General features: G+C 36.9%; 1 protein-coding gene across 15 annotated transcripts in view; it reads right to left on the bottom strand.

Annotated features, from left to right (window-relative positions):
* The window catches only part of DLG1 (discs large MAGUK scaffold protein 1), a 145,169-nt gene that overhangs the window by 16,766 nt on the left and 115,902 nt on the right, over positions 1-12,501 (bottom strand). For 7 of the 15 annotated variants that reach the window (XM_071566798.1, XM_071566794.1, XM_071566805.1 and 4 more), the window contains 4 exons: positions 12,344-12,458; positions 5,629-5,805; positions 4,828-4,897; positions 178-277 (listed from right to left, as the gene is read on the bottom strand). In XM_071566798.1, the coding sequence (XP_071422899.1) occupies positions 178-277; positions 4,828-4,897; positions 5,629-5,805; positions 12,344-12,458 (462 nt within the window). The remainder of the gene's footprint in view (positions 1-177; positions 278-4,827; positions 4,898-5,628; positions 5,806-12,343; positions 12,459-12,501) is intronic. The other 8 variants (XM_071566801.1, XM_071566806.1, XM_071566797.1 and 5 more) reach the window with 2 other exon arrangements.

Here is a 12,501-nt window from a genome sequence, read left to right on the forward strand (position 1 = left end):
AGTTTTATTTTAACAGCAAACAATTGGTTGCATCGATTTTGTAGATTGGTTTGCCATTGGCACCACAAGCTCCTCAGCCTGTTGCAGCTCATGAAACTGTCTCCATGGTAACACCCTACTGCAATCTAGCAGGCCCTTCTACTGTGCTTCGCTCTCCATCGAATGCCACATACTTACGGTCAATATCACTGGTTTCCTGCTCACTCTGGTCCTTGTTCTTGTAGAAGGGAAATTTTCGGGAAAAGAGGTTCTTTTTACGCTTGTCATTGAATGACTGCTGAAGAAGAGAAGGAGGGGCAAAACAAAGGATGTCTAATGTCTGTGTGAACAACGGCCCAGACCAGCAGCTTTGTGGAAGCCGACTCCTACAACCACACTATGCAGTGCACGTTCAGTTTAACACCATCTCCTCAGCTCATGAGAAACAGAGATCAGGATCACAGCTTTGCTCATACTGTCTCCTATTTCACATGCTTAGTACTGAAGTAACTGGCAGGCTGGGTCATTCTATGTAGCCTGACTTGAATGTCACAAATTTAGGCTTACTGGCAGTGTAAAAAAACCTAAAAAACTAGGCTGCTGTAAGATGGCCAAACCATAATGACTCCAAGTCATTCAAATCACTATTATTATCTCATATAGGAGTTACAGTAATTTTTTTAAAAAAGCTGAGGCTTCACACATGCTTTTGCAAACAGGTGATATTATAACAACATGCCAGAAGTATTTGCCAGTGTTACCCATTTGCAAAGGCAAAACTGTAAATACTTTGTTGACGACTGCTAAACAACAAATCATAAAGAAAAGTTGCATTGTCCCAAATGCTCTTACAATAAAACTAAGTAATAATGAAGTAGGAAAAAGGAAAAAAGAAATGTGCCTAGCTAAAATACCCAAAGAATTAAAAAACCAAACCCTAGTGTTTCGTAATTGAAATCCACTGCAAGTTCACTGAAAGAAATAACTTCACTCTATGTAAGTCTGCATCCCAATACCAAGACTAACTTTCAAAAGAGACAAACTAATTTGTTTATTGTGGCAATTATGTTTTTCAAGGCTGCCTTTATAATCACCATGGGAAAACCCCAGCATATCAAGGACCATGTTCAGCAACTTCCAACAATAATTGCTTATGTTGGTGAAGAATTTCTGTACCTCAGTTGCTGCAAACATTTCTAGAGTTACCTACCTCAACTTATACATAAACACCCATGTGAATACAAGCTCTAATTGTGCTCCTTGTCCATGCAATGGAGAGCACCAATGTGTTTTCATTCTATATAGGTATGTCTACAGCTATAAATAACACAGAATTTAGTATTACCTGCCATTTTTTCTGCTGAAGACATTATGTGACTACAGCATCTTTAATTTGCTGTTCCAAGTCAATAGACAATGTATAACTAAATCAGTAATATTTTTATTGCAATTATGCCCAGAACTAGAGCTAATACAGATAACTTGAAGTTAGCTGAAATTTCTTTTAATCTTCAGCCAATGTGAGCTCATCTTCCTCTATTATAGGCAACAGAGCTGCAAAAAGGTGTACCATCTTTCCTACCATCATTAAGTATGAAATAAAACAGAGTCACAACTAGGGCTCTAACAGGACCAAGTTTTTTCCAATGCTGGGCCACCGTCTTTGCTAAAATTGCAAAACTAGCACTTGACCTTCCAAAACAGAGTATCTGTTGTACACCACAAAAGCTGCATCCTGCTACAGGACGAACAATCCTTCTGGCCACCTGTTTTAATACAGACTTGCTTAGCATTAGCAGATGCTGAAACATCCAGTGGTGTTTTAATTACCAATGCTTTTAAAAAATTACTTAAAATTACCAAGTATTAAAGAGGCATGTGGTACCATGGGGAACACAATCAGTGACATTGAGCTCTGGAAATAGCAATACTTGGCTAAGGAGGAAATCCATAAAACCTTTAATTGGCTTGCATCTGTGTTCAACTAAAACTGTTGTTCCACTGCAAGAATTGGTAAATTACCAACCTGACAGATGGATAAAATATCTAATTTTGAGCCAATCATATCCTTGCAGGAAACATAGCTGGCATGGGCAAAATTTTAGGTTATGGTCCTCCTGACATTCTCTATCTAAAGTCAAGTCATTGCAATTGATTTCTCACAACCAAAAAGGTTCATGTCATCTACAGAACAAGGGCAACAAAGAAAGAAATATGTCAAAGGACATCTTTGCTGAGTATGCTGAAAAATATTGTAATGTGAATTTCAAAAAGTGGATGTCTCACATCTATGTAATTGTTTCATTTAGGCAAGTCCTTCGGTTTGGTAAAAGAATAGGGCACGTGAATATAACAAAGCTAAAATGGTGCAGTTTAATTGAGATGGTGAGACTCTGCAATTTGTACAGGTAAAATTAAAGGAGTGGCTGATTTCATGTACTTCATAAAACATAATCAGGTTCTTCATTGTAGTTTTGAAAATATTTCACAATAATAATTATTTTAAGTTTCTGTACACTATGTCTTACTGAGCTAATATTAAATTTTATATACTGCATGTATAATGGTCAGAGTCAGTTCCATTGCCAAAAAAAGAGAAAATCAAAGAATTATACTAATTTTGCAAAAAAAAAAATTAGGCAAAAAATTATTTTTTAAAGATATCATGATTATAAAAAGCTAGAGAGATTTGCTTATTAGTTGAAAATGCATAGTAATTGCATTGAATTTTTCTTAAGCCCACTGCAAATCATACACAGGCATGACAAGCAAGAATATATTAAAACAGAAGCAGCACGGAAAATGAGGTAAATGTGTATATGACAGGAACAAACAAGAAAAAAATGTAGCTGTTTCTGCTCCAGATTGTTTAGCTTTACTTAACATGAAAGGAACATGGATTTTAATGTTAGCTATCACTAGGGTTATGCTTCAAGGTCTTAATGAAGAAATTTTCAAAAACTGTACCAAATTGGGATTTTGTCCTGTTCATGGAGCATTAGCACACACAGACACAGGGAGGCACACAGTCCATGAGGACATGGACGGTGCAGGCAGCTTACTGGGAAAGGGACCATCATGACAAATACAGAAGAATACTTCAAGGACAAACTCTAATGTGAAAACATTTACAGCCAAAGCAAAAGATTGTGAACAGTGTAAGCATGTTTGCAAAATGAAATGTTACTAAAGAGCTGCAGTTCTGTATCAATGGCAAGCGTAGTTGCTTTTCCTCTCAGTGTTCCATGCATATCTTTGGTGCTGTGCTGGGACACAGGGACTGTGCACCAGCTCTGCTATTGGCCAAACACTCCCTTCAACACGTCAGTCATTAACTGTTTGCAGTTTATTGGTAGACAAGCTACAAAACCATGCAATTATCCTTCAAAGAATATGGTAACAGTTGAAAAACTACTTAATGTAATGAAAAGAACATGAAATATTTAAGCCATTTTTGTTACATGACTTCTGAACAGTAAACTCAAATTACCATGTCAGTTGATAACATTTTACTCCACTATCAAAATATGAATGCACCAAAACAGAAAAAAACTGCAAATAATCCAGTGGGTTTTCAAGACAGTACCATAATTGTGCATCAATTAAATAAAGTAGCTAGAGATATTAATTTCCTTTTAAACACTTATAGGGAAAAAATTCTTTAATAACTGAAACCCTTGCCACGTAGCAGAGGGATGTACATACGGACTTGACAGTCTATACTTTAAAGGCCTACACTATCAGGATAAAATACTGAAGCTTTAAGTATTTCCTCAGAAGCTTAAAGCACGTTTCAGATTTTTAAAAATGACAATATATTACTACTTTAGAAGGCTCTTACATCTAAAACGCATGTGCCTAAGTTTTGAAATTACTAGTTATATATTCTTGGTAGAAATTGTAAGGTTGTGAAATTCTCAAATTTCAGAACAAACAAAACATTGCAAAAAAGCCTCACCCTCAAAATAATAAAAAATTTGGCTGCTGTGCCAATATGAAACTGCTATAATTTCAGCTACAAACATCCCTATTACTACTTAAGGAGCCTCACTGCTTTCTCACCACTCATTCTCATCTCATGTACTGGGACAAGAGTCAGATATTGTGCAGTGAACTGCATCAAGGGACTGACTAAAATTAAAACTAGCATCTCTTTTGGATTGGGTTAGTTTTCATCTACATTGGCTATTTTAAATTATTTAAGCACAGCTAGATCAGTATTTGCACCAACAGAGAGAGGCAATGAGACAAACCAGCTGTGAGCTGGAGGCTGATTTTGGTCACCAATGGCATTAAGCCTTGAGTTTTGTTGGCCTATGCCCTTCCCTGCGGTTCTTTAAAGCTTCTATATCCATAACCATCACAAGAAGTGACTTTATGCTCTCTGGGTAACATGTCCTTCGTAAAACCTCATTTCCTCAGAGAGATCCTATTGAGCTTTATTTCCTTGTATTAAAAAATTATTAGAGAAATTTTTTACTCTTACTGAAAATTGGTAGTAAGTCCCTTCTCAAATAAAGTGAGTCCAGGAGTACAAACCACACTCAAGTACTACATTGCTCTACAAACAGCACTTGCAGAGTTGTTAGAAATGGCACTATCCAATACTTGATTAGTGTGCACATCTCCTACTACATTACCATGTTAAAAAGAATATATATTTCTATGCTAATTCTTTAAACAATTTGCAGTATTTTGTCAATTTAAGTCTGCTTTGGTGCTCAGAATTATTTTATTTCTATTAGACAGAATTTAGTCTTTTCACTTAAATTTGAAACAGTCTCCACACATAAATGACTGAAAAACATTACTATTCACAATGCCAGGTGTAATTAGCACTTAACTCACCCCTTTATCTCCTCTTGCTTTGGAATTGAATTTCACTGTCTTTAAACGGGCTCGCTCTTTTTTCTCAACTCTACCACAAAAACATACATAAAAATGGTAGTATCAGCAAAACTCCAGAACTTCATGTTACTGCTTGTTACAACATAAGTATATTGCTGTACCTTTTGTACTATACATTTTTATTGCTTATGACACGTTCAGAAAATGGAAAGCCACTAATGGAAAATTGTGTTGGAAAAGTAGGGAGTTATTTTTTAAATGATCAGCTGTGAGATGATTTTGTGGTTATGTATGTTCAATAAATCCAGATGGTGCAAAGAGAAAACACAACATGGTAAGTGAATGGCCTCAATTATCACTCAACAGCAGAAAAACTCTTATTTGAGTCTCTAATACACCAACAAACACCTCATCTCCATTGACTCTGGCTACCAAAGAATGATTTTCCCGTTTTCCAAGTTCTGGGTAGAAAGAACTCATGATAGTGTCATGACCTGAATAAAATTCACTTTGTACCTTTTCATACATAGTTGGTATAATGTTGTTAAATCCATATATAATGTTATTAACCCCACAACTTGTTTACACTGAGAACAGAGAAATGGACATGGACTCCTAAGACTAAACAGGGGTTTAACAAACTTCTCATTGAGTTAATCACACTTGCCCTATACTTGAAAAAAAAATCAAAGTAGCTCATGTGGTACATTAATGACAGAGGGAAAAGCATATGCAATATAGGTATTAATTAGATCAGATGTTTAGTAGCAAGCATTTCAAAGTCAATAAAGTATGACATACCTTCTTTTGCTTGGGATAACTCCAATTTCCTCACTTTCTCCATCTGGAGTTACCTGCCGGGCTTGCCACCATTCATCATCAGAAGCATTAATGACATGGAGAATATCACCAAATTTGAAGTTCAATCCTTGACTTGGAAGGCCACTATCTTTAGTCTTGTCATAATCAAAAAGAGCTCTATATTGAAAAGAAAAAATTAAACATAGAAAAAAGCAAGAAAAAGACCCAGGAGAGTATGGATAGCAAAATATATGAAGCAAGCTGCCTGTGTTTTTCATAAATGATTGCATCCTTCTGACAGGTACTTACAAGAAGGCTGAATGCACACACACACAGAATACATAGTACAGTACCCACATACACTTCCAAGTTACATGAATGAGAGAAAAAAACTTCATCCAGAGCAAAACTCTAGTGCTTTACAAAAGGTCCACAGAAGACACCTCCTGCAATTCAGTTAGTACTTGGCACAGAGCAAGTTACATGTCAACCTAGGATAAAAAAGGCAAGCAAGTATTTGAAGCATTGTGGAAAGTTCTGTAATGTACATAGCTTTATAACAAGTTAGAAACTGAAATGATTTTAGTAAATAAAAAGTATTTTCTTTAAAATAAAAGTCAATATTCTGCTTTCAGGGAAAAAAACCAACTTAGAAATATGATCTGATTACCACTTTGCTACTGTATTACCCAAAGGTAAAGAACCTTATGTGAATTATTTTGCAAAATTCCCAGCCATTTCAAGAGAATCTCATCCTTTTTCCTAAGGTAAGACTGTTTTCAAATAACAGGCACTTGCAATACCTGCACAGCAGCTGCGTGACTACAATTTTATTAACATTCTCTTTGGCAGCAAGGTCGGTTTATGCAAGTCCATTATAACCCTACCCACATTCATGGCTGCTTTGTGCTGACTCCTGCTCCCCTTCTCGCTTGTGAAAGCACAACCGTCTGGAAAGGCACGTGATCCATCCTGCTATGGAACTGATCTGGTTTAAAAGTAATGTCTTTTCTCTGTGTTGGATAATTTTATATCTGGACCAGTTCCCTGAGGAGCCAAGAGATCTGCAGTATGTTTCTCCCAGTACAACTGAGGGTTTATTGAGGATGTGGAAATGAATCATGACAGAAGCCCCAGTGCAAACTGGAAGAGCTACTCCTAAGATTCTGCTTTAGGAAGGACTCTCCTTTTTCATTTGAAAAAGGTGCATGGATCTATGTGAAGTGAGTGCTTATATGACAGTCAAAAACATCAACTTGATTTCATCTGCCAGTTCACGTTTGTCAGTGCCGCACTTTCTCAACGATACCCTATCTTGACTTGATAGCAAGCCCATCACAAAGTAGTACCAATAGATTACAGTGTGATAATTTAAAATGGTGTCATTGTCCTTATACAAATTTAGTTTGTTTCTTCATCTCAAACACTGGTCTTGCATACCTTTTTCTGATAGATTTTTAATATTGTAGAATTTTTTTTAACCCTTGCAAGTACGTGTAACTCATGAACTGTTTGCTCTAACCTTCTGAATTTTGATTTTCTAAAGCACTGAGTGTATTTCTTTGTGTTTGAACTGTGTTTCTCAAAAACCTTTCCTAAAGGATTAAGCTTTTAATAAGTATTTTCTAAAATGTCTAGAACAAGGGACAAATTTTAAAATGGCTTAAAAATATTTACTGTCATGATACACAGAGCCCTGTATTTAAATGTGCAATACCTTTAAGTTTATTACAAAATTTAGGCTTTCAATTTTGAAATAGCTTGAAGGTTGAAGTACCACCTTCCTTCAGCAGTGCAACCTTCATGATAACATCTTTTGGTTTAATTCCATAACATACTTGAGATATCCTGATTATTTAAAAAGAAAATCAGAACACTTTTTTCTTTGGAATAGCCAAAATACTGGAGCTAAAAATTATACATACAGTAGTTATTCCTCCACATTTATTCTGCAAATTTTTGTTCAGGAGACACTCTGGACAAATATCATTTCGTATCTCAAAATAAAATGAACATTATCCACTATGTACTTTCAATGCAGATTCAAGCTGTATATATTTTCACTGAATTAATTATATGCATCAAAAATTTATTTCCTGAGATTTTTTTGTTAGCATTCAGGCAATGATTTCTACCAGCACTACTTTTAACTTCTGTTTTTTAATATGAACATTAACTTACATAAGCAGTGAGAGCAGGACCTAACAGCATTAACACGTGTGCTGACTGCATGACAAAAAATACGCAGGAGTGAAATGGAAGCACACTTGGATAAAAACATGGTTATCAACATGTGCCCTTCCAACTACATAGATGGTTACACAGAATAATTTTTGAACAATGAAAAGCAGTTTCATCCAATACATTTCCTCTGGTGAGGTCACTTCAAGTTTGAAATATCAGAGTAATAGAGATGCCTGATTCAACTGCAGGCAAGTACACTTTTCAGGCCTGCTGCTAATTCAAGATCTTATATTTTCAATAGATTTTCTTAAGATTTTAAAACTGAAGAGTTTCTTCAACTTGGAGATGTAACCATTTTCTGCTCTGATTGAAGCAGAAATCAGCATCATTGTTTGAATTCAGAATGTATCATGCAGGTCAGAAAAACGCACAAAGGTAAAAGCAATTTTTGATTTTAAACACTATACACACTGTAGGCTGAGATTTGCCATAGCAGATGAGAAAAAATATGGAACATTTTATCAAAATATTATCACGGAAAGTTGATACCATGAAAGCATCTCACATGTGCTTTTTGAATCTGCAGATGAATATATGTATGTGTATGTGTATATATATATATATATATATATATATATATCTCGGATGCAAAACCAGAAACATTATATAGAATCATAGAATCATAGAATCATAGAATCGATTGGGTTGGAAAAGACCTCCAAGATCATCGAGTCCAACCCTTGGTCCAACTCTAGCTCATTTACTAGATCATGGCACCCAGCGCCACGTCCAATCTGCATTTAAAGATCTCTAGGGATGGTGAATCCACCACCTCTCCGGGCAGCCCATTCCAATGCCTGATTACTCTCTCTGTAAAAAATTTTTTTCTGATATCCAACTTAAATTTCCCCTGGCAGAGCTTAAGCCCATGCCCCCTTGTTCTATTGCTGAGTGCCTGGGAGAAGAGACCAGCCCCCACCTGGCTATAACTTCCCTTCAGGTAGTTATAGACAGTGATGAGGTCACCTCTGAGCCTCCTCTTCTCCAGGCTAAACAACCCCAGCTCCCTCAGCCTCTCCCCATAGGACTTGTGCTCCAGTCCCTTCACCAGCCTTGTTGCTCTTCTCTGGACCCGCTCCAGCATCTCAATATCCTTTCTGAACTGAGGGGCCCAGAACTGAACACAGTACTCAAGGTGTGGCCTCACCAATGCAGAGTACAGGGGAAGGATCACTTCCCTGGTCCTGCTGGCCACGCTATTTTTGATACAGGACAGGATCCCATTGGCCTTCTTGGCCACCTGGGCACACTGTTGGCTCATGTTGAGCTTCCTGTCAATTAGTACTCCAAGGTCCTTTTCTGCCTGGCTGCTCTCCAGCCACTCTGTGCCCAGCCTGTAGCGCTGCAGGGGGTTGTTGTGGCCAAAGTGCAGGACCCGGCACTTGGCCTTGTTGAACTTCATCCCATTGGAATCAGCCCATCTCTCAAGTCTATCCAGATCCCTCTGCAGAGCCCTCCTGCCTTCCAGCAGGTCGACACTCCCTCCCAACTTGGTGTCATCAGCAAATTTGCTGATGATGGACTCAATCCCCTCATCTAAATCATCAATAAAGATGTTAAACAGGACTGGACCCAACACAGACCCCTGGGGAACACCACTGGTGACTGGCCGCCAGCTGGATGCAGCTCCGTTCACCAGCACTCTCTGGGCCCGACCCTCCAGCCAGCTCTTAATCCAGGAGAGGCTACACTTGTCTAAGCCATGGGCTACCAGCTTTTTCAGGAGTATATTATGGGAGACAGTATCAAAGGCCTTGCTGAAGTCCAGATAGACCATGAGAGAATCTCTTTCCTCTTTGAACAAAGATCAAAAGAAATATAAAGCAAAATAAGGAAAAGGTCATTACATCAGTGCATCTGAATTAGTTGGGGGCCATAGGTGTGCTAGGGGAGAGTTGGATGTGCAAATGAAGAATTGGCTGCTGCTGCTGAATTGCTGTATTTGTATTGCCCTCCAGGGACTGTGTCCTGGATTGCTATTCAGCCCTTTTTGATATACATACAATTAAGAAGAAAAATCAGTCATTTTAGTTCTGATTGTATTTTCAATCAAACACAATTGCCTTTTCCTTAATATTACGTAACACCCCAAAAACGCTGTTTACAGGCAGACAGTTCATGAAGATACCAAGTTTACAGGGATACTATGATGTATCTGATCTTATTTGCTAATTTGTTACCATGATTTGGGGATACCACCAGAGATGATTTTCACAGTATTTTTATTTAATAGGTTTTTTTGCAATTATGATTTAATGCCTATAAGCATTGACTTACCATTCAATTCAGGATTTTGCTACATAACTGGCATCCTTTAAGGCATATCCAAACTCCAGTTACTATAATTGGCTTTGAATTCGTACAATTAAAAGTACAGTATGATTATACCAGAGAGACTTATTATAAGGTAGATAACTAACATGTTCTGTCAGTATCTAGAAATATGTGAAAAATTCATAGAAGTTACTTCAGTGTGGTCAAAATTACATCAGAAAGCAGACAGAACAGATGTGAACCCATTCTGTGCATACCAAGTTTCCCACCAGTCTTTGGCAACTTTTGGTGTGAAGACAAGAGCAGATCTCAGAAGCCCTACCAGCACCTTCTGTCAAGAGATGTGGGTAGAAAAGTACTTTTGTTGTGGAATTTTTGCATTTTAGATTTTTGTTCTGACTTATAACAAAGCTGATTATCGGATCTCAAAAACTTTTCTGGGATCAGGAATCACCAATCTCCATGAAGCTTCTGCCAACAACCTGGAGAATGCTGCAACTTCTGCAGCAGCTGTCAAAGTCAAAAGCTCAACAACTTCCATCAGTGGAATAAAAGCTACATAAACACAAAATGCTTGTCAGTGGCTTAGAATATCAGAGCAACGTGTGAACATCGGCATAAGCGGTTTAGAACCTAATCAGGCTATAGCTAACCAAGCAAAATAAAAGCATTTAGAATTGTTTAGGCTTAGTTATATGATGAGGGCTAAAGCGATAAATCTTGGGATTATGGAAAGGAAGATCTCAGCACAATATCCATATGTACACCTACCTGTGGAAATTCAAAGACATTTGAATTAACTGTGATATCAAGTACTTGCCCTTAGTGTTTAAAGCATTTATCTTTAGAGATTTCAATTTTGACCCTTAAAATATTTAAGGTGAACAGAAGTATATATATACATATATATATATATATATATATATATATATATATATATATATATATATATATATAAAGAGTAAGATCAGCTTTGCAAAAAAGCAGAATCCAGGCAAAGCTACTAAAACAATAGGTTAAAATACAACAGCTACCTGTTAGAGTCAAGCTAAACAGAAGTCCTGTGAGTAATTAACTACACTTGTCTCAAAGCCTACCGAAACAAGTTGCAAAGGATCAAAACTTTTCCAAGCACTGATGCAGTTATTCAGGTAAATGTTTCTTTTAAGACTTGCTTCCTTTCCCACAGCTCAATAGACAGAATGCATCTCAAACAAAACTGGATCTGCTTTCCATGGGGAAAGTCAACAGCGCCTGGGCCTAGAATTTTACCAGGTAGAACCATGAGATATTACTACAACATTTTAAACCAAGTCTAACCCAAGCACTGAAGTCTTACCTGCTCTACTGAAACATTCTGGCCTCTACCAAGAACCTACTGCTGGCCCTGATTCAATCCAGAGATGAGCTGATTCGGGGATCTCAAAAATCAATCTATTTTTAAAAATGCAATCCTTTTACCCACATTCCATATTTGAAACATTATGCTTGTCAGTACCTGATAACTGATGTCGGAATTAGGTGGCACATGAATAAGCTGCATCTTGTCATAATTTCCCTGTGAAACCACCTATTTTCTCATCTATTTCACAATCTTATATTTCCACCCCCCTTTAGCCTCCTTTCTGTTTAACTTGATATGAATAAATTAATAAAGTATATTCAGTTTAATTGTTTTGATGCATTTTCTCTCTTGGTTACCATGGAAAAATATTCCATAACAAAAGTGCTACTGGATATCGAAATACAATTTATATACATGCCAAGAATACAACTAAAGTAAGCTAAAGCAACTAAGATGGAAATCTGACAAACCCTAAGGAAGGGAACACTGTAAATTTGAACTTAACTACTGAACAAGGTAGAATGTGAAGATGCTGTCAACAAAAACACAAACTGAACTAAGCAAGACTTGACATACACTCAAGGAATAAATGCATGTTTTTGTGAAGGATTATTATCTCTCAGAGCCAGGACAAAAAAGAAATAATAGCACCAATTTTCAAGGGTTCTCAGAGCTACTCCTTTTTCAGCTATATTACAGTTACCAATCTAAATTAAGCTTAATTTTTAATATATACACATATAAGCATCCATTTGTTAAGTTCAATACTTAGTAAATAACTGTATGAAAATGAAAATGGAGAAATACTATGGCTACAGTAAACCAGAAAAATGCAATGAAAAACATGATTACCTGACATAAAGGGACCTCTTCTGGCTGGTTCGCAAAGATCCTGATCCTGAACTAATGCTACTGTTCATCATCTGTTCCCGTAAATCATGTATTTTAGCTTCAAAACGACTGTATTCTGTAAGAAAGAGAGGCTTGGTGATTAATTTCCCCCGAACTAC

This window comes from Pithys albifrons, chromosome 11, assembly GCF_047495875.1.
Source record: "Pithys albifrons albifrons isolate INPA30051 chromosome 11, PitAlb_v1, whole genome shotgun sequence".
Lineage (NCBI taxonomy): Eukaryota > Metazoa > Chordata > Aves > Passeriformes > Thamnophilidae > Pithys > Pithys albifrons.